The sequence below is a fragment of the Ailuropoda melanoleuca genome, chromosome 11 (genome assembly GCF_002007445.2).
Source record: "Ailuropoda melanoleuca isolate Jingjing chromosome 11, ASM200744v2, whole genome shotgun sequence".
Lineage (NCBI taxonomy): Eukaryota > Metazoa > Chordata > Mammalia > Carnivora > Ursidae > Ailuropoda > Ailuropoda melanoleuca.
The window spans coordinates 30,704,349-30,731,748 of NC_048228.1; the positions used below are offsets into that span (position 1 = coordinate 30,704,349).

Genomic DNA, 27,400 nt, shown 5'->3' on the forward strand with positions numbered 1-27,400 from the left:
GACAAATATTACATGGCTAATTACACGATTACATAGTTTAAGTCATAAGGGCTAAAAAGTAAAATTACATAGTGCTATGAAAAGAGGTAGAGGACAAGCGCTAAAGATATAGGTAGGAACTTGAAGGCAGAAAAATATTTGGGGACAATGGGGTGGGTACTGATCACTTTCATGATCTGAGAAAAATCCCAGGGGCTTCACCTTCATTCTCTCCTCACCTTTATTCTCTCTAACTGTGTCTTGGACATTTCTGCTTCCCTTCAAAGAGACAGCACCCATTTTGCTGCTCTAAAGATTGCTAAAGCCTCAAGAATAACAGGATAAAATTATCCTCTAAAGTCTGTATTTCATTTATGAAATATTCATGTAATTAAACCTCCATATCCAGAGAGAGAGAGAGCGAGAGAGGGAGAGAGGGAGAGAGGAGAGGAGAGAGGAGAGGAGAGAGGAGAGGGGAGAGGGGAGAGGGGAGAGAGGAGAGAGGAGAGGAGAGGAGGAGGGAGGGAGGGAAGGAGGAATCTATCTTAGATACAGGCAGGGGTCAGACTAGGTTAAGGATTCCGGTCTACTCTAGTTAACAAAGTTTAAAACCAAGGAACAACTTGATAAAGACTTGAGTTCGTGGCATCCCTGGTCTTAATCCATAAACCCAAAATTAAAACTCCTTTTTCTAAATAATAATCTAAAGAATGGCCTTGAAGAACTGGGTTGTTGTTTTTTTTAAAGATTTATCTATTCAAGAGGGAGAAACAGCAGGGGGAAAGGGATAGCAGACTCCACGCTGAGCACCAAGCCCCACGTGGGGCTCGACCCCAGGACCCCAAGATCATAATCCGAACCGAAACCAAGAGCCAGACACTTTACCCACTGAGGCACCCAGGCACCCCAAGAACTCGTTTCTAATACAGGCAGTCCTTGCTTTGCATAGTGCGGAACCATAAAAACGACCACGCAAGCTATAACTGTGCAAAGCGATCTTTGTAATCAATGGGAAATTACAATTGTTCCATGACCTTTAAAATTTTTTGATAAAACATTAAAAACTCTCTCACCGACAGTTATAAATACACAAAGAACTGGAGGGGGGGAGTAAAACTCACATTTAGTACACTGTACCACAGAATTAGAGCATTTTATTTCTTTATTTAAAAACTTACCAAGACCAGCTTGAATGTTTGCCTCCTTCCCATTGTATAACTCAGGAAACAGAGTGAGCATCATTTTTATGCTTGCCAAATCGTCCTACTCCTTTCTAGGTATGGAACAGCTTCCAAGTTTTATCCTTTGCCCTTTCAACACCTCTGAGAGTTCCATGAAAGTTTTTTTTTTGGTATCGTTTGCCTTATGTCTCTGCCATTCTTTTCATCACAACCATTTTCCTCATTTATGCCAACAAGTTGGCCTCACAGAGTTGCTCTGGCTGCACATCTAGAGTTTCTAGAATGGTGAGTAATGCCAACATTCCCGTGGCCAGCTATTTCTTCTACAACCCCCTTTACATTGGATTTGGATCTCGCTTCCAGCATTATCATTTACCATTTCTTTGCTGCACTTTCATCTTTGTTGGCCAATTCCTTCTTTCGATTATCCATTTTTGTAAAATATCACAGAAGTCATCATCAGAAAACAAGAAAGCAACACAACTACAGACTTTGCTGTTGGATAAGAAACAAGCGAGAGATGCACAATGGCCAACCACTGACAGGTTCTAAGAGAAGGGAACGACGGGTCACTGATCAAGGTGCACACCTGTGATTTACACAGTGATCCCAGGACTGAAGCGCTAGCCGTGAAGTGTGTACTTCATGTAATGACTCTGTGTTGTTGGGAGGCTGGTTTCGCTTAACTAAACTATGGCAACTAAACACATGCATATCAAAACTGCAAATTAGATCTGCCTTTAGCGGTACCTATCTAGCTCAGTTGGTAAAACAGGCAACTCTTGATCTTGGGGACATGAGTTCAAGCCCCACACTGGGCGTAGAGCTTACTTTAAAAAAAAAAAAAAGATCTGCCTTTATATAGTTGGCAGTCTGATACAACCTATTTATAAAACTTTTCTAAATAGGTTATGTGAACAACACACTTCTGCATCACCCAGCATCTTTTTTTACCCTCACAGAAGCTGACACACATTTCCTTCAGTTAAAAAAATCTCTATCCCAACTGATTCATTTAGAGAACACAGAAGTTTACATACCAATTTAAATGGGGGCAGGGATACATACCAATTTAAACAAGAAAGGGAGGGGAAAGAAACCACTTCTTTAAAGAAGCATTTAAAATGTTACCAAAAATTTAGCATATTCACCTAATTTTTTAATACTAAAAAACAAAGAAATACTTTTAAAAAACACATTGCCTACTTATTACTAAGGATAATTCATAATTCCTAAAGAGTTTATAAGTAGGGACAACTCAAAACCCACAAGGTTTTCTAAAACATTCCTTTTCAAAAATGGCTAGGGGCTAAAAATCAGGGACTCTGAGGTCAGACAGACTTGCAGTCTAGCTCCGTCACTTACTAGCTTAACGACACTCACACTTGGTATCTCTCAAGTTCCGCATTCCTCAACTGTTACGTAGGGAAAACAACTGTGTACGATGTGTGGCAAGTAAGTGCTCAATTCTAATTATCATCAATTTTATTATTTTTGAAGCAATTTAAATTTTAAACTTGAAAAGATGATGTACCTAAATATCTATCTTGAACACGTGTCAACCCCGGCCCAAATTCTCAGCTTATGAAAACGGATGGCAATAAGGCAGTTAGTCATTACTGTGAGCTTTGTATCTTACTAGCATCATTTCGGAAGCTGCACAGTGGGGAAGGGTATGTAACCCCAAGTTTGAACGTGCTCCCACCACACAGACCTTCAGAGAGAACAAAGCCTACTGGTTCACAGTGTCCGAGGACAAGCAGGGACCAATCTCTGGCAGAATACTAAGCTTTGCAGACACAGTGGCAACCCTTAGAAAGCCAGGCCTTTTTTAAAATATATATAAAAAATACAACATTGATCAGTGACACCAGTAGCCATACTGCAAAGGAGACAAAAGTCACAGATTTAGCCCAACTATAAAACGTGAACAGAATGCTTGGAGCAGTTATTTGACGACTCTGAAAAGCAGACAGTAGCAGGCAGATTAGGGAAGACCAAAATCTGAAGTTCCACTGAGCTGGGGATGAGTTCGCCATCCCACCCGACCCCGCCTATCTTCAGGGGCACCAGAGAAGTGACCACCTGGCACCAACACACAGTGCTCCAAGAGAAATCCTCTAATACTGGCTCAAGGAACAGAAGAGGGAATTCCCAATGCTCAAAGGGCACAGACACCACCTTCTCCTCTCTCTTCTATCCTGTCACGCCCCAGGCCCAAAGTGATCCCAAGGGGGCCACCTACAATATGAGCTTGTAGGAGCCAAAATTCTGAGGAAGAGGCATTTTCCTTCTCTGGGCAGTGAAGCTGTAGTCCACAGAGGGTTGGACCAAACCCCACTTTCTCCTCTCTGCCCTCTTGTCATTTGGCCCCAGACACAGGCACAGTCATGAAGTGTGCAGAAAAGCAGGTAACAAAACCAAAGCTTTTTGGCCAGAGAACCAAAACGGAGAATTCCCGAGAAACCAGAAACTCCCAGGAGGGAGCTCCAGAAAGGGACCCCAACAGAGTTGTTCATAATACAATACACCAATACACCGATGCTTGTGAGAACAGAACTAATCCAAAGTCCATCATCCAGGTCTCAGACCAAACACAGGGTCAGAAAGCAGGTTAGAATTTGCAGCCTAATATCAACATTCTCCATAGGATTTAAACAAGCCTCAAGAGCTCATAATATTCAAAATCTCCAGGATACAATCTAAAATTATTTGACATACAAAGAACCATAAAAATTTCAACTCACAAGGGAAGTGAGTCAACAGACACCAATACTAAGACGACATGAATGTTGCCATTAACTGACAAAGACTTAGAAGCAGGTATTATTAAAATGATCCAACAAGCAATAAGGACATTCTTAATACCAGTGGAAAAAGAGAAAATATTTGCAACGGAAAATAGACATAAAGAAAAACTACATGGAAATTTTACAACTGAAAAATGCAGCAGCCAAAATAAAAAACTTGGGTGGATCCAAGAGCATAATGGAGATGACAGAGGAAAGAGCCGGTGAACTAAAAGATCAAAAGAAATTATCCCATTCGAACATGGAAAAGATTTATTTTTAATGAACAGAGCCTCAGGGATGAATGTGACAATAACGAATTACTGACAGTAAAGAGGGAAATTACATAATGATAAAAAAAAAAACAGGTCAACTAAGATGATATATCACAGTCTAAATTGTACATGTCTAACAGAGCTCCAAAATACATGAAGGAAAAAGGACAAAAGTGAAAGAAGAGAAAAATCCGCAATATAGTTGGAAACAAAAATTAACATCCATTCATAATAAAAACTCTGAGTAAACTAGGAGAGCATTTCCTCAACTTGATAAAAATTATCTACCGGGGAGCCTGGGTGGCTCAGTCGGTTAAGCATCTGTCTTTGGCTCTGGTCATGATCCCTGGGTCCTGAGACTGAGTCCCATATTGGGCTCCCTGCTCAGCGGGAGTCTGCTTCTCCCTCTCCCTCTACCCTTCATCCCCCACTTGTGTTCTCGCTCTCTCTCTGCTCTCTCTCCCCGCCAAATAAATGAAAAAATCTTAAAAAAAAAAAAAAAAAGCATCTACCAGAAGTCTACAGATGTCACATTTAATTGTGAAAGACACAACGCTTTCTCCCTAAGATCAGAACCAGACAAGGAGGTCCACTCTCAACATTCCTAATTCAACACCACGCTGGAAGTCTTAGAATTCAATAAGGCAAGAAAAATAAATCTAAACGGCATACAGACAAGAAAAAAATAAATAAAACTGTCCCCATTCAAAGATGACATAAGTATCTATATAAAAATACAAAGGAAAAAACTCCCAGAACTAAAATATCAGGTTAGCAGAGTCACAAATACAAGCTCAACACACAAAAGCCCACTGTATTTCTAGATACTGGCAATATATAATTGGAACATGACACAAAGGCAATAACATTTACAATCACTCCTCCCCAAATTAAGTAAAGAGTATAAATATTACAAAACATGTACAACAGCTGTATGCTGAAAACTAAGAAACAATGATAAATCAAGTAAGATCTAAATAAATAGAGAGATGTCTTGTGTGCATGGAGTGGAAAGCTAAACATTGGAAACATGTCAATTCTCCCCAAATTCATTTGTAAGTTTTAAGCAATTCCAATGGGGATTTTTTAGATATAAAAAGTATGATTCTAAAATTTATATAAAAAGGCAAACAAAGCAGAACTGCTTTTTCAATTTTGAAAAAGAAGACTAGAATTGGAGGAATCTTACACTTTTTCTCTTATTAAGGGAATAATTTTTCCTATTTCTACTCTAAAAATAATTAATAAGGCCTGACTGTGAATCTCATCAAATGCATCTTAAGCATCTACAGAACCAATTTTTTTTGTATTTGACATAGTGGTTTAATGTATTATTATATTAATAGCTTTTCCTATTATTTCATGATTTCTACCTCCTTGAAATAAAGTAGTTGACTACAGTGGATTATTCTTTTTTATACTACTTTTTTATACAACTTGAAAATATTTGTTTTGCAAAGTGTAGGCATTTTATATCTCTCACCATGTATTGCTGGATATTTTAATTCAGGGCTTCTTTGCTGCCCCCCTTCTTCCCTTTCCTGTCTACCTGCCATTTCACTATTACTGCCAATCCTTATTATTATTGGCCAACAGAGAATTTGTCAAAAATATAAATAGCCCTGCCGTTTTCTTAATGAATAAAAAGGACCAGGTGGCAAATATCTACAGAGGAAGGTTCCCATCAAGCTGGGTTAGCAGGACATCACCTTCCCTTATAGATAAAAGCCTGTGAAGCCTCCATTCAACATTTATTAATGGGAACCACCATTTGTTGTCAGCCACCTAAGATGCATTATCTCATTCAGACATCACACTAATCCTATGAACTGGATATTAAAACTTCCCCATTTTATAGACGGGGAAGTTATTTAAACCCTTCCTACAAACTAAAGTAGGAAATAATACTCTATAGCCAGTTCAAACAGCTATTGAGCGGCAGAGCTGGAATATAAATATAGGGCTTTCTGGTTCCAAAGTCCACTCTTATACAGCTGCAAGGCTCATGGGGGCAGGGCTCGCAGGAAGCGACAGCTAGGTAAAGGAGATAAAGGGGGTAAGATACTCGTCTGCACCACTGCCTCCCCACAGCTGTACCGTGCCCTGTGTATCTTTTCCATTTGGCTGTCCTTGAGTTGTATGCTGTATAATAAATCAGTAAATGTAAAGAGAAACAAAAACAATCTAGCAGCACAGAGGAGAGAGAGGAAGAAGCAGATGAGATCGAGGTAAAGGAGGACAGATTTCAGAGAAAAGCCTAAATAAAAAATTTTAGCTTAAGATTTTTAAAAATATAAATATGAAAAATATGAAGAATTTCTCAGCATATACAAAGAACTGGCAAAAGGACAAAATCAAAGGGAAAAATATGAGACTGGTCCCAAGCAGAATCACATTACCATTTAAAAACATTTTACAATGTTAAATGTTCTCATTCACGGAGCTTATATTATTGTAAGTATGCTAATTCTCTTACCAAAAGTAATTATTGCTTTATTAGAAACTATAGTAACCAACGTTATCAAGCACAGACAGGAAAACAGGATGTTTCTTATTGAATTCTGCTGAATAAAGATGCTCATTAAGAGATGCACTCCGTACCTTGAGAAATTCTTGGGATACACAGCAACCTGTTCACAGAGATTACTCCTAAGGAGTAAGAGAGAAATTTGGGGGAAGGCACCTCTCACTTTAAATTCTCTGCAACTAATACATATTACCTTTCTTTTAACAACAACAACAAAAAAAGGATATGGTAATAAAATATTTCAAAGATTTTCAAGGAATTAAAACATATACACAGAAAAATACTCAGCATCTCAACAACACTGAACAGAAGTTAACCATCCTGATGCATCAGCAGCTCTCAGAAAGGACTTTACATGAACAGAATGAACTCGAGAACTTTTAAGTTGTACTAGTGAAAAGTTATTAAATGCTGTAAGTCACTCCACTACATTACTAATCCTTTCTCTTGGTAAAACGCTACCTCTAAATAATAAAAATGACCAAACATAGCCAGAATGTTACACAATATAGTTTCTTAACCCCTTCTGTTAGGCTATAAGCAAGTGTTTTCTTCCTCATTTTGAAATAGAGAGGACAAAAAACAAAAAAACTGCTTACTCTAGACATAAGGAAAACAAAGGAACAGGGTAACATTAGAAAGTTCAGGAAAATGTCCTTTCAAGAAGATACAGGCCTGTTTTGTAAGTTCCAGAAATACTAAAACTAGCAACTATATTGTCATACTGTGGTTTTTTAACTATAAGACTTGGTTGTTTCTACTGTAAAACCTTCATCAAATAGAAGGATTAAGAGTTGCCAAAATCAATCAATTACTATTGAGTGTTCAACATATAAAAAGCATTCCTGACTGACAGTTTACTGCATTTGAAAGTACCTATTTTGAGTCCAAACTAAGGTACTCCATGTAAAATCATTATTCAATAGCTTTCACCATTACTGATTTCTGTAACTACAAATATCAAAATTACTTCCAACTAAAGGTCATTAAAAAACTGTCACCCATATGTGGTTTTAAATTAGAAATACATGCTTTATAACCTTAGAAAAGAAACTGTTTTCTCAAAATGCTGTTTTTCAAAAAATCTGCCACAAGTATTTTAGCAGGATGCAGGAATCAGGAAATACTACACAAGAGAAAGTACAAGCACAGCCCAGAATGATGTGAGATAAATACCCACCGACCCCCCACAAAAAAAAAGGAAAAAAAACTATACTGCAGAGATACTCTGCATCTTTTCCAGGATGAAAAGGTCAGAAGACCTGAAAGAGACTTCTTACAGAAACATGGAAACTGAGAGAATACCAAGTATTTTTAAATATACTAAAAAGAGATTTACAAAACCAAAGGAAGGGTTGGGGTAAATTAAAAATAAGTACACAGAGAGCTAAGTAAAGGATCTGCATGGGAAAGAAAAAGTAATCACAATATAATATAATAGGTAAGATACGTAATGCCTACTATGTGTCACTATTCTAATTACTTTACAGATGTTAATTCTTAACAACCCTATGAGGTAGGTACTATTTATATACTCATTTTACAGATGAGAAAACTGAAACACACAGATGATAAATGATTATTTAAGTGGCAAGCAGGATACATGACTGCTGTCAAAACCACTTAAAAATCAGAAGATAAGCATATGGCAGGCAAGGGGTAAAATAACTAAATCTTCTTCTTGCATTCCAGGAAACCGAGAGAAGGCCTGAGTCAAATCATCAGGACATAGCAATATAATCATGTTACTTAGAGATATGGAATTAAACGCCAAAATAATCTGTTTAAAATGCTGAAATAAAGATAAGTAAGTTCTGAAGACATAATGTACAACATGATGACTAAGTGAACAGTACTGTGTTGTATATGTGAAAGTTGCTCAGAGCATAAATCCAAAAGTTCTCATCACAAGGAAATAATAATTTGTAACCAACAAGGTAATGGATATTATCTAAACTTACTGTGGTAATCACACTGCAATATATACATATATCAAATCATTAAACTTGATACATCTTAAACTTATACAAAATTAAGTCAATTACTTCTCAGTAAAATTGGAAAAAAATATTGAAAGAAATTACGTGGTATGAGGATTATAGAAGATTTGACTCTAAGCATGTCTTTTCAAGAATCAAAACCACATTCCCTATAAAGCACAGTGTATATACATACACTAAGGCTCATCTCCTCCGTCAGTATTTTAAGTTGAATGCCATTTTCTAGGTCCATGAAGAATCCATCTAAAAGACAAGTTGCTTTCTTATTCTGAGTTAAGGAATTACACCAATTAATACAGAATTAGGGCAACATATTTACACTTTCTGCTAATAGTGTGACTGAACAAGTTACTCTCCACCCCACAACTGAATATCCCAAGTGGCAAAACTCACAGCCCACCTTTTCAGCCTCTTCCCTGGGGGACATCACCCTTCTGGTGAACTAGGCTTGAAAGACTGGAATCAAGAACAACAATCGGACTGATTGCCCCTTTCTTTCACATGGGTCTTACTTCCCTCCTAACACATGTTGTATTCAGTGACTCACCCCCTTACAGGGGTATGTCTACACATTCATAATTATTGGATCGTTCCGAGATGATGCTCAGAAGATAATGTTATTTATGACAGGACAACATCCAGAACCCAATCATCAAATCTTCCTGAATTTTAAATAAACAAAGATGTCTTGCTTCCAATAGCAAATGTTTGCCATCTGGAGTATGCTGAAGTTCCAAACGTTTTTCTTTTTACCCCTCTTGATCAAGGAACTCTTGTTCAAAAGAAATCTAGAGCAGTCTTCAGTATTTAAAGCAGAAAAAAGAGCTGCTCTGACTGAGACAAGAGCAGGGAGCTGGTGCCATTCCCACTTGTGCCCAACTCCACAGGTATCTTTCAAAGCAATTAAGCTTCAATAATCAGACGCCCTCCTCTCCTCCATTCAAACCTCCTTTCTTCAAGAGTACAGAAGATAATAATAACTGATTTTAAATACCATCTGTCCCTCAATGGGAACTGACACTTCTAAACCCTTTAGCAATTACCGCCTCTACAATTTACATAACCTATTCCATTGTGATAATCTATTATTGATTCGATTCTCAGGTAAACTCTGGACAAACTTAAAGCAGTATAATTTTCTAAAGGAACCATATTTCAAAACCCTTCTACTCCATCCTCACTTCATGGTGGGCAGAGTAAAACAACCCAAAATAATATATAAAGACTAACATTTAAATACCTCTTAAGTATTCATAGAATATTTTTTCATGGGGCGCCTGGGTGGCGCAGTCGTTAAGCGTCTGCCTTCGGCTCAGGGCGTGATCCCAACATTCTGGGATCGAGCCCCACATCAGGGCTCCTCCGCTAAGAGCCTGCTTCTTCCTTCCCCACTCCCCCTGCTTGTGTTCCCTCTCTCACTGGCTCTCTTTCTCTGTCAAATAAATAAATAAATAAAATCTTTTTTTAAAAAAAGGTATTTTTTCATATCTATTCTGAAAAGTCATAAGCTATGTAGTAATTACCAAGATTTAAAAATAATCATGCTTGATTCTACTTCAGCAAGAACACTTCCAACAAGATTATGAACATACTCCTGGAAAAACACAACACACTTTACATATTTCAGACTATTTGGTATTTTAAAGAAGCTTACAATGCACTGGGGATCTACTCTGTCCCACTTAATTTTTCTCCCAACTGTATTTTTTTTTTAAGATTTTATTTATTTATTTGACAGAGAGAGAGACAGCCAGCGAGAGAGGGAACACAAGCAGGGGGAGTGGGAGAGGAAGAAGCAGGCTCCCAGCAGAGGAGCCTGATGTGGGGCTCGATTCCAGAACACCGGGATCACGCCCTGAGCTGAAGGCAGACACTTAACGACTGTGCCACCCAGGTGCCCCCCAACTGTATTTGCAATGTAGCCATCACTGACTAACATTTTGAAATTTCACATTTATTGAAAAGCAGCTATCCAACTAGCCTTCTACTTTCCCCAGAGGATTTCAGAGTGCTTTATATTTGGTTCATGAAACTTACATCAAATCCCAACTTTTTAATAAGAGGACTAAGAGGATTATTCTCATTAAATAAACAGGGAAGCTATCTCATGGAACAGCTTAATTAGCTAAAGACTTGTATTTCAAGATATATGAGGGTTCAAGTAAACGAAGGAACTAAAGTATTCATAATAAACACCTCTCACCTGTATAAGGACACCCACCTTCCTCTTACTTGCTGAAGCCATGAAGCAACCTGGTCATAGCCTTCAAAATCACTGAGGGCATCAAGAACATCCCTACATCTCCTAATAACTTTTGATGGCTCAACAGTGCTCCTTCCCTAAACCACAATCTCGCTTTTTCTTCTCCCATTCATTACTACGATAGGTCCACCCAAAACTGTGAGTGACTGACTACCCATTCAGACTTCTGAATGCTTAACTGGACAATCTTTCCCTCATCTCTGCAAAACGTACCACTGACATAACTAAATTAGAGTTCCCCAAACACACTTTCCTTTCCTTGCCACAACTAGACCTATCTGCTGCTGACACTCCCCTTTACATCTCAGTTCTCAGAAGCTTTACCTACCCCTTCAGGTCTATTTCAAATGCTACCTTCTCCATATAGTGCCCACACCACACCCCATCCCACCCTCAAACCTAACAGGTCACATGTGCTTATTTGGTACTTGTGTGAGAGCACTTTGTCTCACTGCTTTATTCTCCACCTGTTTAAAAGCACCAAAGTGCTATTGATTACCTATTATAACTAGTTGTAAACCCTCAGTTTTCACCCCAAGAGAACATATTTTTTCTTTAGCACCAAAAAGGTCTACTGAGTTCAGGACCTGAGAGAAGACAGTGTGGTTCTTAGTCCCATCTACTATTAGAATCCTCTGGAAAGCTTTTCTTTAAAAATATTCACACTGTTTCCTACCTCAAATTTAATCAGAATCTCTGAGGACAGGCTATGTAGATGATTCTTATTTATTTCCAGGATTGTGTATCACTGGAGAGCAAAAAAGTACCAACAGGGTTAAGAGACTTGTGTTTTCATTTCACTGCTCTAACACATCATTTCCTATTTTATTCTTCTTATCTAGTTAATCCCAACATCTCCCACCCAATTTGGGGCTTGACTGACTTGTCAAACTACCAAAACAGCTTCCCACTGGTCTCCCTACCTGGACCCTCTCTTGGTTTCAGCCCAGATCATGATCTCAGGGTGGTGAGGTCGAACCTCATGTCGGGCTCCATGCTCAGCTGGGAGTCTGCTTCAGATTATCTCTCCCTCTCCCTCTTCCCCTCCCACTTGTGCTCTCTCTAAAATAAAGAAGTAAATCTTTAAAAAAAAAAAAAAAAAGCTTATGAGATGCAGTTAAAGTGAAGTTTATAGCTATAAATTCATATATTAAAAAGGAAGAAAGGGGACATCTGGGTGGCTCAGTTGGTTAAGGAACAGACTCTTGGTTTTGGCTGGGGTCATGATCTCAGGGTCAAGGGACTGAGCCTTGCATTGGGCTCTGTGCTCAGTGCAGAGTCTGCTTGGATTCTCTCTCTCCCTCTCCCCCTTCAAAAATGATAAAATAAATCTTTTAAAAAAATAAATAAAAAAATAATAAAAAATTAAAAAGGAAGAAAGATCTCAAATTAATAACACTAACTTTACACTTCAGGGTACTAAAAGGACAAACTAAATCTAAAGCTAGCAGAAGAAAGGAAATGATAAAGATTACAAGAAATTAATAAAACAGAAAAACAATGACAGCCAGGGGGGGAGAATCAACCCAACTAAGAGTTTAATTTTTTTAAAAGATCAACAAAATCGATGAACCATTAGCTAAATAAACTAAGAAAAAAGAGAGAAGACTCAATTCACAAAAAAGAGGGTAAATTCCCAGTGCTTATATTCTATGAAGCCAGTGCTACCCTGACACCAAAGCCAGACAAAAGACACCACAACAAAACTACAGACCAACATCCCTGATAAATACTGATGCAAAAATCCTTGGCAAAATACTAGCAAACCAAATTCAACAGCACATTTAAAAAATTATATACATTGATGACATGGGGTCCTGGAATTCAAGGATGGTTCAACATATAAACAATCATCTGATTAGCATTTAAAAATCACCACTACATTAACAGAATGAAGGGCAAAAATCACACTCCTCTCTATCCATGCAGAAAAAGCATTTGACAAGACTCAACAGTCTTTCATGATAAAAACACTTGTTAGGAACAGTAGAAACTACCTCAACATAATAAAAGCTGAAAGCTAACATCAGTCAATGGTGAAAGAGTGAAAACTTTCAAAGACCAGGAACAATACAAGGATGCCCCCTCTCACTTCTATTTGACATAATATTGGAATTCTTGGCCAGAGCAATTAAGCAAGAAAAATAAAAGGCATCTAACTAGAAAGGAAAAGCAAAATTATCTTAGTTGACAAATGACATAATCTTATATATAGAAAACTTCTTAAAGATATTTAAGTGAAAAACCATTAGAACTAATAAAAACAGTAAAGTTGAAGGATACAAAATCAACATGCAACAATTTGTTTCTATCACTAACAATGAGCAATCTGGAAAGGAAATTAAAAAACAATTTCATTTACAATAGCATCAAAAAGAATACTTAGAAATAAATCTAATAAAGAAGGTGAGAGACTTATACCTCCAAAACTACAAAACACTGCTAAAAGAAATTAAAAGCACCTACAAATGGAAAGAAGTCCCATGTTTATGGATTGAAAGACTTAATATTGTTAAAATGTCAGTAATACCCAAAGCCACCTACAGATTGAACACAATCACTATCAAAATTCCAAAGACTTATTTTGCAGAAATTCAAAAAAAAAATCTTAAAATTCATATGGAATCTAAGGGTCCCCAAACAGCCAAAACAATCATTTTTAGAAAGCACACACTTAGAAGACTGACACTTCTTGATCTCAAACATACCACAAAGCTCAATAATCAAAACAGTATGGTACTGCCATAAAGATAAATACATAGACTACTGGAATAGAATGGAGTCCAGAAATAAACCCTCGTAAATATAGTCAAATGACCTTAGTAGAGTGCCAAAACCACTCAATAAGGAAAGGACAATCCCTTCAATAAATGGTGTTAGGAAAACTAGATATCCACAAGCAAAAGACTAAAGTTAGACGTTTATCTTATACCATATACAAAAATAAATTCAACATGGGTTAAAGACCTAAACATAAGGCCCCAAACCATAAAACATAGGGGGAAAACTTCATGATGTTAGATACAATGATTTCTTGAATGTGACATTAAAAGGGCCAGTACACAAAGCAAAAATAAAGTGGGATTACATCAAACATTAAGACTTTTTTTTTTTAAGATTTTTATTTATTTATTTGAGAGAGAGCATAAGCAGCGGGAAGGGCAGAGGGAGAGGGAGAAGCAGCCTCTCCACTGAGCAGGGAGCCCAATGTGGAGCTTCATCCCAGGACCCTGGGATCATTACCTAAGCCAAAGGAAGACACTTAACCACCCAGGTGGTCCAAACATTAGGACTTTTGTTCATCAAAGGACACAACTGACAGTGAACAGACAACCTATGGAATGGAAAAAGGTCTGCAAATCATGTATCTGATAAGGGGTTAATATCCAGAATATACAAAGACTTCTACAACCCAACTAGAAAAAAAATCAAATAACCTGATTAAGAAATGTCAACAGACATTTCTCCAAGAATGATTAAAAAAAAAAAAAAAGGCCAACAAGCATTTGGAAAGATGCTAAATATCACTAGTCATCAGAGAAATACAAATCAAAACCCAATGAGAGATCATCTCATACACACTAGGATAGCTACTACCAAAAAAAATTAAACTAAATTTTTTAAAAAACTGAAAATAACAAGTATTGGCAGGAATTTGGAAAAGCTGGAACCCTTGTGCACTGTTGATGGACCCATAAATTACTGTGTAAACCACAGTGGAAAAATGCAGGTGCTACGGAAAACAGTATAATGGTTCCTCAAAAAATTAAAATAGTGGGGCGCCTGGGTGGCACAGCGGTTAAGCATCTGCCTTCAGCTCAGGGCGTGATCCCGGCATTATGGGATCGAGCCCCACATCAGGCTCCTCCGCTATGAGCCTGGTTCTTCCTCTCCCACTCCCGCTGCTTGTGTTCCCTCTCTCTCTGGCTGTCTCTATCTCTGTCAAATAAATAAATAAAATCTTTAAAAAAAAAATTAAAATAGAACTAGTTAATGATACAGCAATCCATCTTCAGGACATATGGCCAAAAGAACTGAAAGCAGGGCAAAGAGACAATTGCACAGCCATGTTCATAAGCAGCACTGTTCACATAAGCCAAGAACTGGGAGCAATGCAAATGTCCATCAAAGAATGAACAGATAAACAAAATGTGGTACAAACACAGAACAGAATACTCTGCAGCCTTAAAATGGAAGGAATTCCTGTCACATAGTACACCATGGATGAACCTTGAGGACATTATGTTAAGTGAAATAAGCCAGTCACAGGGGTGCCAGGGTGGCTCAGTCAGTTAAGCATCTGCCTTCATTCAGCTCAGGTCATGATCCCAGGGTCCTAGGATCGAACCCCACATTGGGTTCCCTGCTCAGCGGGGAGCCTGCTTCTCCCTCTTCTGCTCCCCCCCACTGCTTGCATGCATGCGTGCTCTCTGTCAAATAAAGAAAATTTTTTTTAAAAAAGAAAGAAAGCAGCCAGTCACAAAAGGACAAACACTATATGATTCCACAAGTATGAGGTATCTAAAATAGTCAAATTCATAGATACAGAAAGTAGAATGGTGGTTATCAGGCTGGGAGACAGGAGCAAAGGAGAGTTCTTGTTTAATGGGCTTCATTCCTGCAAAATGAAAAATTTCAGGAGATCTGTTCCACAACAATATAAATATACTTAATACTGAAACTGTACATTTAAAAATGGTTAAGATGATAAAGTTTGTTTTTTCACCACAATAAAAAAAAAGACACACTTTAAAAAAAAAGTTAAGTGATAAAACTGTATAGCTGTACGGAAGAGCAATGACCCCATTTTGGTTTTGAAAAAATAAAAACAGCTAACATTTGGGTGCATACTATATGCCGAGCTCTGATTTAGGCACTTACTATGTATTAATGCTGTCAATCCTACAACAACAACTCTAAGAGGTCAGTAATGCTATTACTATCCCATTTTACAGGTGAGAAAACTGAGACACAGGTTACTTAGCACGTCCACAAAACACAAAGCCAGGGGGTTTTCTGTTTTGGCTGGTGTTGGGTTTTTTTGAAGATTTTTTATTTATTTGAGAGAAAGAGCACAAACGGGGTGGGGGTGGTGGAAGGAGCAGAGGGGAGGAGCAGAGGGAGAGTGAGCAGACTCTCCACTGAGCAGGGAGCCCAATGTGGGGCTCGATCCCAGGACCCCAAAATCATGACCTGAATGGAAGGCACTTAACTATCTGAGACATCCAGATGCCCCTAAAGCTTTATTTATTTGAGAGCATGAGAGCACATGCATATGCACACGTGAAGGGGTAGGGGGGTGGACAGAGAAAGCAGGAGAGAACGAATCCTCAAGCAGACTCCCCACTGAACACACAGCCCAGTGAGGGACTCGATCCCAGGATCCTGGGATCATGACCTGAGCCAAAATCCAGAGATGGCCGCTTAACCAAGTGGGCCACCCAGGCACCCCCCCAAAGTCAGGTTTTAAATGCAGGCCCTCTTGAGACACCATCCATGCTCTCAACCTCTACGCAATACATATAGAAAAGTCTGGAAAGGGGGGCGCCTGGGTGGCACAGCGGTTGGGCGGCTGCCTTCGGCTCAGGGCGTGGTCCCGTTGTTACGGGATCGAGCCCCACATCAGGCTCCTCTGCTATGAGCCTGCTTCTTCCCCTCCCACTCCCCCTGCTTGTGCCCTCTCTCACTGGCTGTCTCTATCTCTGTCAAATAAATAAATAAAATCTTTAAAAAAAAAAAAAAAAAGAAAAGTCTGGAAAGATAATAAACCAAACTATTAACATTCTCTTAGATTCTCTCTGATCATGATGCAGTTTTCACTTCATACACTTCTATTAAATTTATGAAAAGATTATGTACTGTTTTTTATAATGAAAAGCAAAAAGAGAGATTGACATTTTCCAAAAGTATACTTAATGTAACAGCAAGGTCTCTGTCCCTACTAACAATGACTTTATTTACTTTTATCTCTCCAGTACAGTAAAGCTACTCTATTTGCCATAACATGCTTTTGCAGCTTGCTTCTCTACTTCCATAAGCTATCCTTCCACCAGAATATCCTCTCCTACGCTCTAACACACACCTTCTGATTTACCTTTTCACTTTTATTTATTTTTGTTAATTTATCAAAATCCAGTTCTTAACTCACCTCCTTCAGGGGGCTTTCCTGTCCTTACCTATACCATTTTTCACCTATTTAGTATGCTGCTTTGAAAAAACTGCCCCATAGAGGTAGAGCCATCAGCAAAGTTCCTTGAAGATGTTACTACTCCTTCTCCTACAGGCAAGGACACTCCAGTGGCATGAAATACACTTGGCACCCACACCTGGATTTCTACATCTGGATTTCTAAAGACTTTCCTACAAGAAACAAAAGCTCCTTAGAGATAGGCCTGATTCCAGATCTGGGACAGGGAAATTACCAGGTAAGTCTGGTTTGTCTTGCGCCAGAAGGCCAGGAAGTAATCAGAGACTAATGCAGGAGGGTCAAAAGGATATAGAAGCCACTTTGAAAGTGGTATCACCAACCGAAACTGAGACAACCTGAACATCAAAAAGAATAAGGATTTTAACTTATTTTAACGTTTAATGAAAGAAGGGACCTGGGTGGCTCGGTCAGTCAAGTATCTGACTCTTGATTTTGGCTGGGGTTGTGACCTCAGGGTCATGAGATGAAGCCCCACTTCCGGCTCCCCACTGAGAGTGGAGTCTGGTTGGCATTCTCTCTCCCTCCCCCTGCCCCTCCCCCACCATGATCTCTGGCACGCTCTCTTGCATGCTCTCTTTCTCTCTCCGGGCAGGGGCATGGAATAAAAAAAAAAAAATCCAAATGTCCCTATACTGAAAAATGAGGAAACTACAACAAACATTTGTGATCACTGTAAGTGACCAATATGTTACCATTACATGTCTTTTGAGTAGGTATATTATCATGTTTAGGTAGAACATAGTTTACTAACCAGTTGATGAGGAAGAACTTCCTTAGAGGGAAAAAAAAATTAGCTAGTAAATGACAGAATGGGGTTGGAAGGGGAATCACTATTTGCAACCCCTATTGAAATAATTACCAGGTAAGGATCATCACAGATACTAAAGCCACTCAGAGAAAGATCATTGACGAAAAGCCTATTCTCATCATGCCAGAGTATCACCCCACAGATTACACAGTCATTGCAAAGTGAAAGATGTGTGTTTACAGTGGTGATCTGGCAGCAACCTCTTTAACCAATGATCAAGTTTAGCAGTGGGACAACCAGGCATTCTTCGTCTCCTAATGTGATACAACAGAAGGTACACAGCATCACCTGTGAGTCTTTTCAAGTGAATCTTGACAAATTCTAGTTAGGCCTTTGGACCTGGCTTAAGGAAAATACAAGGGATAAAAAAACAACTTAAAGATACTTTGAGGAAATAATAAGATAATCAAGAATATGCGATGTTCTACAAGACAACTGACTGGTCTCTTTAAAGAGTCGGTATCATGAAATAAAGATGAGAGGACTCTTCTAAATTGAAACAGACTGAGAGACATGACAACCAAACGCTATTTGTGAGCTTTGATAAGATCTTAATTCCAAAAAATAACAAAAAGCAAAAAATACAACTTTTAAAGATGCCTGGGGGATAACTGAGAAATCTGAATAGGATTGACTGTTAGATGATGTTAGGGAATTCTTGTCAATTTTCTTAAATGTAATCATGGCATTGTAATTAAGAAAGAAGAATGTCCTTGTCATTAAAAGAGGCATGCTGAATATTTAACGGGTGTGGTGTCATGTTGTCTGTGACTTACTCTCAAATGTGTCAACAAATACACAAATGCAATACACACATAAGCAGACACAAACAAAGCAAACAGGTCAAAATGTTAATTTAGGTGATGAGTATACCGCAGTTAGTTATTAATAGAAATTTTTCACAATAAAAAGCTAGGGAAACTTAATAAAGTTGTAAAATAAGTAAGGGGAAAAATAACTCCTTGTCTCTAACTTTCATTTAGCATCTCCTTGTGATTTATCTTTTTCTTAATTAAAGCATACTTCACATATTAGTTTCAGGTGCACAAATCCTGGTTCAATCACTCATCTTTTTTTAAAGCATTTCCTGTCTGTACAAGTAACCTTATGTCCCTTGAGGACAGTTAAATTTTTACAGGTTTACAAATACGCAAATAGCCCAACCGACAAGTTATTCATAAGTAACACAAAAGACCAGTTTGATAAAAGTCAAAACGGCTATTAATTTCAAGTCTTAGCGAGGATATGGAACAATATAAAGCTTTTGATGATAGGAGTGTAAGTACAATCACATTGGAAAATAATTTGGCAACATCAAAATAAAGCTGAACACATGCATATGTCACGACTCAAGAATTTTTCTGATGGGTGTATACCCAGGAGAAACTCTCGCACATAGGCACCAGGAATTAGGAATAAGAATATTTAAAGCAGCACTGGTTACAACAACAAAAACCTGGAACAACCCAAATTTCCATTAACAAAGAAATGAATAAACTATCATATATGAATTCACTGGAGTATCATAAAGCAATGAAAATGAATGAACCTGAGCTGCACACACGAATGAATCTCAAGAACATAATGTTAAACAAAGAAAGCAAGTTACCTAAGAATATTAGCAGTGATTTCATTTATAAAAATTTCAAAAACATCGAAGGTAAACAATGCATTATCTAAGGAATCAAACATACAGAAAAGAAAATGAATGTAAACACAAAATTCAGGATAAGCAGTTCCCCTTGTGTGGGGAACACACTGAAGCCTTCTGGTTTTACTAGTAATGTTCTTTTAATAAATGAGGTGCTAAGTACACAGGCATTTACTATATAATTTTTTTAGATTCTATTAATGATTTACTATTAGTTTTTTATTCTACTCAAAATCTAATAACTGAGTAAAAAAAAAGATAATAACTGACTTTAAGGTATGTAAAACCTCAATTCAAAAACAATACTAAATTATTCACATAATAACTGCACTTACAGTTCTCCACCATTTATTTCGCAGTGAACAATGCAAAGTGGTCACTATTCAAACAGTCAGACCTATCAGTAGTACCAGTTAGCAAAATAATGAGGAATTAAATAAATCCCTCCACCCAAAAAGCTATGCCCATTTAAGGAAAAAAACAAAAGCCATGCCACATCTAATGGCACCTACAGTTACCTATTTTACTGAATGAATTAAGCTCATAGCTTGATGGATAAAACAAAGTAGCTTTCAGAATCCGATACAAAAGGTTGCCCTTTTGCACCTTTTATCAAGGCAGAATCGTTAAATACAGGTTCATAATATAGAGAAGTCTCTGTTGCCTCTTACTTTATGATGATAAGGAAACTGCTAACGTCACCATTTCATTTATCTTTTATACCCTAACCACTAGAGGCCTGAGCCTATGACCCAAATAAATGCCACACTGGCGGACCCCAGCTGACAGGGTTTTTAAGAATGCTTTCCAACAGGCACGGCACACTCTAGTGTATCAGGAAGAAGTCCCTACTGAACCTTGCAATAAAACAGATGTTACTGGAGACAAAAACAGAAGAAAACTTTTTTTTTAATGTGAGAACACTTTAACATGAGATCTACCCTCTTAACAAATTTAAGTCTCAATATAATTTTCCTTGTTGTAGGTACAATGTTGAATAGCAGACGTCAAGAGCCCATTCATCTTGTGTGACTCAAACTTTAAGCCCACTGATTAGTAGCTCCCCATTTCTCCCTCCTCCCAGCCTGTGGCAGCCACCATTACATTCTTCGATTCTATGAATTTGACTATTTTAGATAACCACATGTAAGCGGAATCATACAGTATCTTTCTGTAACCGGCTTATTTCAGGTAGCACAAAGTGGCATATTGCAGAATTTCCTTCTTTGTTAAGGCTGTATTGTATTCCACTGCATGTATATACCACAATTTGTTTATCCATTCACGCATCCATGGATATTCTGGTTGTTTCCACAATTTAGCCACCGTGAACAGTGCTACAAGAGAACTTATTTGCAATGTATAATTTGAGGGAAGTATCACAGGGTCCTTCTACCAGGCTCAACTACAGCTGCCAACACACTGAGAAAAGAAGACCTAGCTTACAGAGTGTGTTGAATTGCTCCTTATTCAAAGCCACACACAAGACTGATGCCAATCAAAGAAATCGAAATAAAAAGACATAATTGTTGAGCTAGAAGTACTACCTGCCCAAGCATGAATAAGCAAATGCCTCATGTTAAAACTGAGATAGGAGAGGTTCGGGATCAAGCAGAAAGGGTAATAATTATATTTATACTCCACTACATTAAAACTTTACTATGCAGAGATTCACGGTTGCTCTATAGAGTATGCCTGCCTATATTACATCTACTAAATGGGTTTGCTATTAATACCAGGGACAATTCCTCATTAGTATAGGAATTACCACGCTATTGCTTCTGTCTTCTAACACCTAGAGCTAAGTATGTGCTTAGCTATGTGCTCATGGTTACACCACCCCTACCAAATTTACTAAAACCAAACTAAAAATTTTGTATGCCAGGACACCTGGGTGGTTCAGTGGGTTAAGCATCTGCCTTCGGCTCAGGTTGTGATCCCAGGGTCCTGGGACTGAGCCCTGCATCAGGCTCCCTGCTCGGCGGGGAGTCTGCTTCTCCCTCTGCCTGCTGCTCCCCCTGCTTGTGCTCTCTCTCTCTCTAACAAATAAAATCTTTAAGAAGAATAAAAATAAAAAAATAAAAATTCTGTACACCAAACGTAAGATTCGCCCCCCAAAAAATGACTAAAGCTTCTATCTACAAACTGTATGAACAATATAAAACCACACCTACTTCCACCAGCCCTTCAATCTCTAAAAACAACTGAGTTCAAGACTTGTTCAATTTTTGATTACCTACCAAATGACGTTTGCTTTTTACAAGTTCTACTGGAATACAAATATAACTCATGCCAAAACCCCAGTATAACTGCTTATAATATAAGCGTGTCAATGAAAGGTTATCTCCGCTGACCACCACAATGTCCTCTAGCCAACAATGGTCTTTTATAAGATCAATGAGCTTTATAAGAAGCTATGATAGTTATACCCAATCACCTAACTTACAGAGGTACCTAGGGATGGTGTGAGATAATGCGAAGAATTGAAAGATAATCACTATAAATACAAACTATAATATGGTAATATCTCCATCAATGATGAAGGTGAGTTCCAGAAACACGCTGCATTATCAGGAACTTTGTTAGGGAAAGACAAAGAGTTTCAGAGGGCACAGTCACATTTCAAAAATGCTACATGTTGGAAGGGCAGTTCCTTCCTCAGTTTCCAACTCCAACCCCCAAGATACCCAGCTACTCACTTTCTTCCTGGAGACCGAAATCATCACCTTACTTTGCCACTGTTTCTTTGAAAGAATCTACCGCAAGAATTCGTTCAAAATTCCCGTAAACAAACAGGAGCAGGAGTGGGGGGAATAGGCAAATGGATGAAGGGGAGTGGGAGATACAGGCTTCGTTTCGGAATAAGTCACAGGTATAAAAGGCATAGCATAGAAAATACAGTCAATGATACTCTAAGAGTGTTGTATAGTGACAGGCGGTAGCTACACTGTGGTGAGCACAGCCTAAGGTAGAGAGATGCTGAATCACTACGTTATACACCTGAAACTAATGTTAACATTGTGTGTCAACTGTACTCAATCTAAAAAGCTTTAAAAAATGATGAAAAAGTTCTAAATACTGTGAGAATTACTAAAATGTGACAGAGACACAAAGTAAGCAAATGCTATTAGAAAAATGGGGCCAAGGGACTTGCTTGACACAGGATTGTCACAAACCTTCAATTTGTAAAAAACACAGTACGTGAAAGCACAATAAAGCAAGCACAATAAAATAGGCGTATATATGTGTGTGCATATACATATATAGGTATACCTATGTATACCTCCACTTCTAGCTTTCTTTAATTTCTTTCAGCAATGATATGAATTTTTTAGTGTAGAGATCTCTCATTGCTTTTATCAGATTTTTCCCAGTTGTTTGATTTCCTTGGGTGCTACTGTAACATCTTTCATAATTTTATTTTTCAATAGCTATTATGGAAAAACAAAAATTGTTTTTGTAATTTAAAAAAGAACTAAAATAAAATTTTCATAACAAATGGTAACTTCTCTCTAAACATTTTTAAACCTTCCTTATAACTGGGACGCCTGGGTGGCTCAGCTGGTTAAGCGTCTGCCTTCAGCTCAGGTCATGATGCCAGAGTCCTGGGATCAAGTCCTGCATCGGGCTCCTTGCTCCTTGGGGAGCCTGCTTCTCCCTCCGTGCTGCTCCCCCGGCTTGTGCGTGCTCGCTCTCTCTCTGGCAAATAAACTAAATCTTAAAAAAAAACTATAAATGTAATAGTATTAGACATGAGAGGGGCGCCTGGGTGGCACAGCGGTTAAGCGTCTGCCTTCGGCTCAGGGCGTGATCCCGGTGTTACGGGATCGAGCCCCACATCAGGCTCCTCCGCTATGAGCCTGCTTCTTCCTCTCCCACTCCCCCTGCTTCTGTTCCCTCTCTCGCTGGCTGTCTCTATCTCTGTCGAATAAATAAATAAAAATCTTTTAAAAAAAATAAATAAATATTAGACATGAGGCTACATGCATAATAAAACCACTCACTGAACACTGTGCTAAGTACTTTAATACTCTCTTATTCACCTTCCCCTCAACTCCATGAAGAGGATACACCATTAGCCCTCTACTACAAATTTAAGAGAGAATTTGGCCAAAGATCTGGCAGCAAAGATTTAACCCCAAGTCAGTCTATAAACCCTGTCTACTTCCATTCATACTATACTCTTTAAAGTTCTTCTATCTTATGAATGGTTACAAATCACTCAGGTCCTTCTCAGTTGATCCTTTACAAACAAGATAGCATCTACGCTGGGCTATTTACTAAGGGGCTTGAATGCTCTTTGCTTTCCTTCTCAGGCCCATCCACCTCTTTCTGTTGTTAAGAAACTGAGTGCCTACAGTGTACAAGGTAGAGAAAATGAAAATATGTAAAGCACAGACTCCATCCTCAAAATACTCTTATAGATTCCTAGGAACTAGGCCTAAACTGCTACACTATTAAAACTGGTAAACTACTATCAAATAAGAATGGACACTTCTATAGGGAAATACCAACAAACATCAGAAAAGCTCAATTTTCAAGTAAAAGGGATTTTACTTATATAAAGAAGGAAAACTTTTCTTAAAATTAAACATCTTAGGGGCGCCTGGCTGGCTTAGTCAGAAAAGCATGTGACTCTTGATCTCGGGGTTTTAAGTTCAAGCCCCACATTAGGTACAGAGATTACTAAAAAAACCAAACTTAAAAAATAAATTAAGCGTCTTAGATAAAAATATTTTTTACCTTAAGCATTAAACACAGCATAATACTAAAGAGACCTAACGCTGAGAGGTGCCTGGGTGGCTCAGTCGGTTGGGCATCCGACTCTTGATTTTGGCTCTGGTGGTGATTTCAGGGTCCTGAGACTGGGCCAGGCGATGGGCTCCCCACTCAGTGGGGAGTCTGCTTGAGGTTCTCTCCCTCTCCCTCAACACGCCCCCCCACTAGCGTGTGCTCTAATAAATTTTTTTTAATGTTTAAAAAAAAGGCCTAACATTGATTAAATTTACTAATGCGCAAAGTGTTTTACAATCACCAAAACTGTACTATCAACGGCCCCATTTTAAAAGAATGTAACATAAAACAGGGAAGTCAAGTTATTTGCCCAAAATCACACAGCTAGTAAACGATGGAGTCGTCATTCAACTGTAGTGTGTACCTCTCTATTCAGCCTTGTGATACATTTATCATTGATTCAAACATTCACAGCCCACCTACTGCATGCATAGCACTGTGTTGAGAAATGAGAAGGCAGTGAACAAGATAGCTTATTCATGAATCTCACCTTGTGATTAAAAAATAGATAAATAAAAAAATAAATGAGATAATTACAGATTGTGTAAAATATTCTAAAGGAAATCAAGAAGGTGTTGTGAGAAAGTAACTGGGAAAGGCTTACCTCTGTTATGTTCTCTCATAGTTTTGTTCTCAAGATTGTTCCCACACAAGCTGGCCAGACAGCCAAGCTGCGGACCCGAGAAGCAGGCAGACAGAAGACAAAACACTCCTAGTGAAGATGACCAGAGAAGTGGCGAGAAGCCCTAGTGTCAAGTTTTCACAAACGTGTTCACATTTTTCCACAAATCATAAGGAGGCAATGTTCTTTCTACTGAATAATACCATGCCTAAGAGAACATCACCTATGCCTGATGAATATGATTTCACAGTACCTTTTCAAAATCTCAACAGGTAGTGTCTATAACTCATTTAGCATTATAAAATGCAACCTAATTTTAAACTCAATGTAAACTACATTATTCCACTCATGGTACACAATTTCCAAAAGCAAATTATTGGGTTTTTTGTTTTAAATCCAGGTCCCACACAGGCTTCAACAAATTAAAATTTGAAAATTATTTCAAAGAAATAGACTTATACCAGGTTTAGCATGCTGAGTAGTCCCAATGGTATTTTTAGAAAGAGCAACACTTCTCATGTGCAACTTTTTCCAAATGATACTAACAAGGTCAAGGATCATATCCTATCTAAAAACAAGACCTACACAACATAGCTCTAAGATCTCTTATAATGGCTTTTGTACAAGTGGTGTGACCGGAAGGATTTATTTGTACTTTACATACACCTTTACGCTTACATACTTCATATTTTAAGTATTCATATTACCTGTATATACAATTCTTATGTATTTGTTCTCATTCCATTCATTCATATTTGTCGTATGGCAGTGTTGCATTGTACTGACAGCCTTTAAAAAAAAAATGCTTCAGCTTTTACCAGCATTTCACATTCACTGGATAATTTGAGTTCCAGAACCACCTTGTGAAATATGTAAGTAAGAGTATCATCTTCCCCTCTGCACAGTGGTAGGACTGGAGCTCAGAAAGGTTAGGGAACTTGACTAGTTCAAGATTGCACAGGACTTGGCAAGGGCAGAGCCCTGACCAGGCCTTCAGACTCTTTGTTCATGCTCTTCTCCTCCCCACAGGACGCTACTAATTTAATACCTGAACTTTCCTGTGTCTCTCTCTTCAGCAAACCTGGACTGTAACTAAGAGCCATACCACTGCTGCCTTGCCAATACTTTGTGTCCAAATGCAACCGGAACACTAGTACTTTACTCAGTAAACATAAACACGAGCACACGTTTCAATCAGGACCCCATTCAGGGCTGGGTTTGCTTCACTGCACAAAACTGATTAAAATACACCACGGCCTTAAAGCATAACCCTTAATGGAACTGACTTTTTCACTCAGTGGGAAATTCTGTAAATGAGAACGGTGACTCATAGCGCTAACTTATGGTTTTCTACGTTAATAATTTTGGATGCCAAAGCAAAAGAATGAATTACAGACCCTTATCTATCCCCAAGCCCAAAGTTGCTTAAGTGTCAAAGCGCGGTAGTAAAACACAAGGAGAGAGGTGGGGCTGGAGCTAGCGTTCCTCCTCTCTGCGTCCCCGGGCAACCCACTCCTCAAAACCCAGAGGGTCTCTTCCGACTCCCAATCCCGCCGGGACCAGAGTGACTGACTACCCGGCCCTGCAACCCTCCGCGACCACGACCAGAGTCCTGCCGGGAGCTGCGGCTGTGGGGACACGCACGGCTGAGGCTCCCCCTCCCCGGGCGTCCCCACCTGTCTCAGGTAGCCCGCACACCTGGCAGTCCCAGCAAGGGCAGAGGATGCGCGAGGGGAACCCGCCCCTAAACGCGGCGCCCTAGGACCGCCGGGCTACCCGGGACAAGTCGCTTCCCCCCCCAGCCCACATGGCCGCTGGAAGACCGCGCCCGCGTCCGAGGGGCCCAGGATCCCCGGAGGCGGGAGGGGGCGGCGGCGCTGCGGCTAGGGGGAGGAGGAAGGGCGGCCGGCGCGCCCGGGGGGTGGAAGAGGAGGAGCGCGTCCCGACCGGCCGCGAGGGCAGGCTGAGAGGGGAAGAAGTCCGCCGCCAGCGGCGGCGCCGCGAGGGAGCAGGCGTCTACCTGGGAGCAGAAGTACGAGCCCTGGATACCCAGCTTGATGCAGGTAGGACACTGGAGCTTGGCCTCGCTGCTGCAGCCGTCGGTCTCGCACACCCGCGTCTCCACGGCCGCCATGCTGCCTGGCTGCTGGAGGAGCGCCTCACCGAGGAAAAAGAGGAGGAGGAGGAGGGAGGGCAGAGGAGGGGACAGAGGCCGAGCCGGGGGAGGAGCTCGGCCCGCCGGGCCTGGGCGCGGAAGCAGGAGGAGCGCCGGGCCGGCCCAGACCACGCTGGCGCGCCCCGCC

The 27,400-nt window shown here is 39.4% G+C and overlaps 2 protein-coding genes across 3 annotated transcripts in view; one reads left to right on the plus strand and one right to left on the minus strand.

The window, feature by feature from the left end:
- METAP1 (methionyl aminopeptidase 1) overlaps nucleotides 1-27,339 on the minus strand; it is a 70,474-nt gene extending 43,135 nt beyond the window's left edge. Inside the window, exon 1 of the mRNA XM_002921199.4 lies at nucleotides 27,118-27,339. Within this exon, the coding sequence (XP_002921245.1) occupies nucleotides 27,118-27,231 (114 nt within the window). The 5' untranslated portion in view covers nucleotides 27,232-27,339. The remainder of the gene's footprint in view (nucleotides 1-27,117) is intronic.
- The window catches only part of EIF4E (eukaryotic translation initiation factor 4E), a 96,606-nt gene continuing 96,150 nt past the window's right edge, over nucleotides 26,945-27,400 (plus strand). The window contains exon 1 of one of the 2 annotated variants that reach the window (XM_002921198.4): nucleotides 26,945-27,160. Coding sequence is in view for 1 of the 2 variants with exons in the window: in XM_019801777.2 (XP_019657336.1) it covers nucleotides 27,155-27,160 (6 nt within the window). In the remaining variant the exon portion in view is untranslated. The remainder of the gene's footprint in view (nucleotides 27,161-27,400) is intronic. The other variant, XM_019801777.2, reaches the window with a different exon arrangement.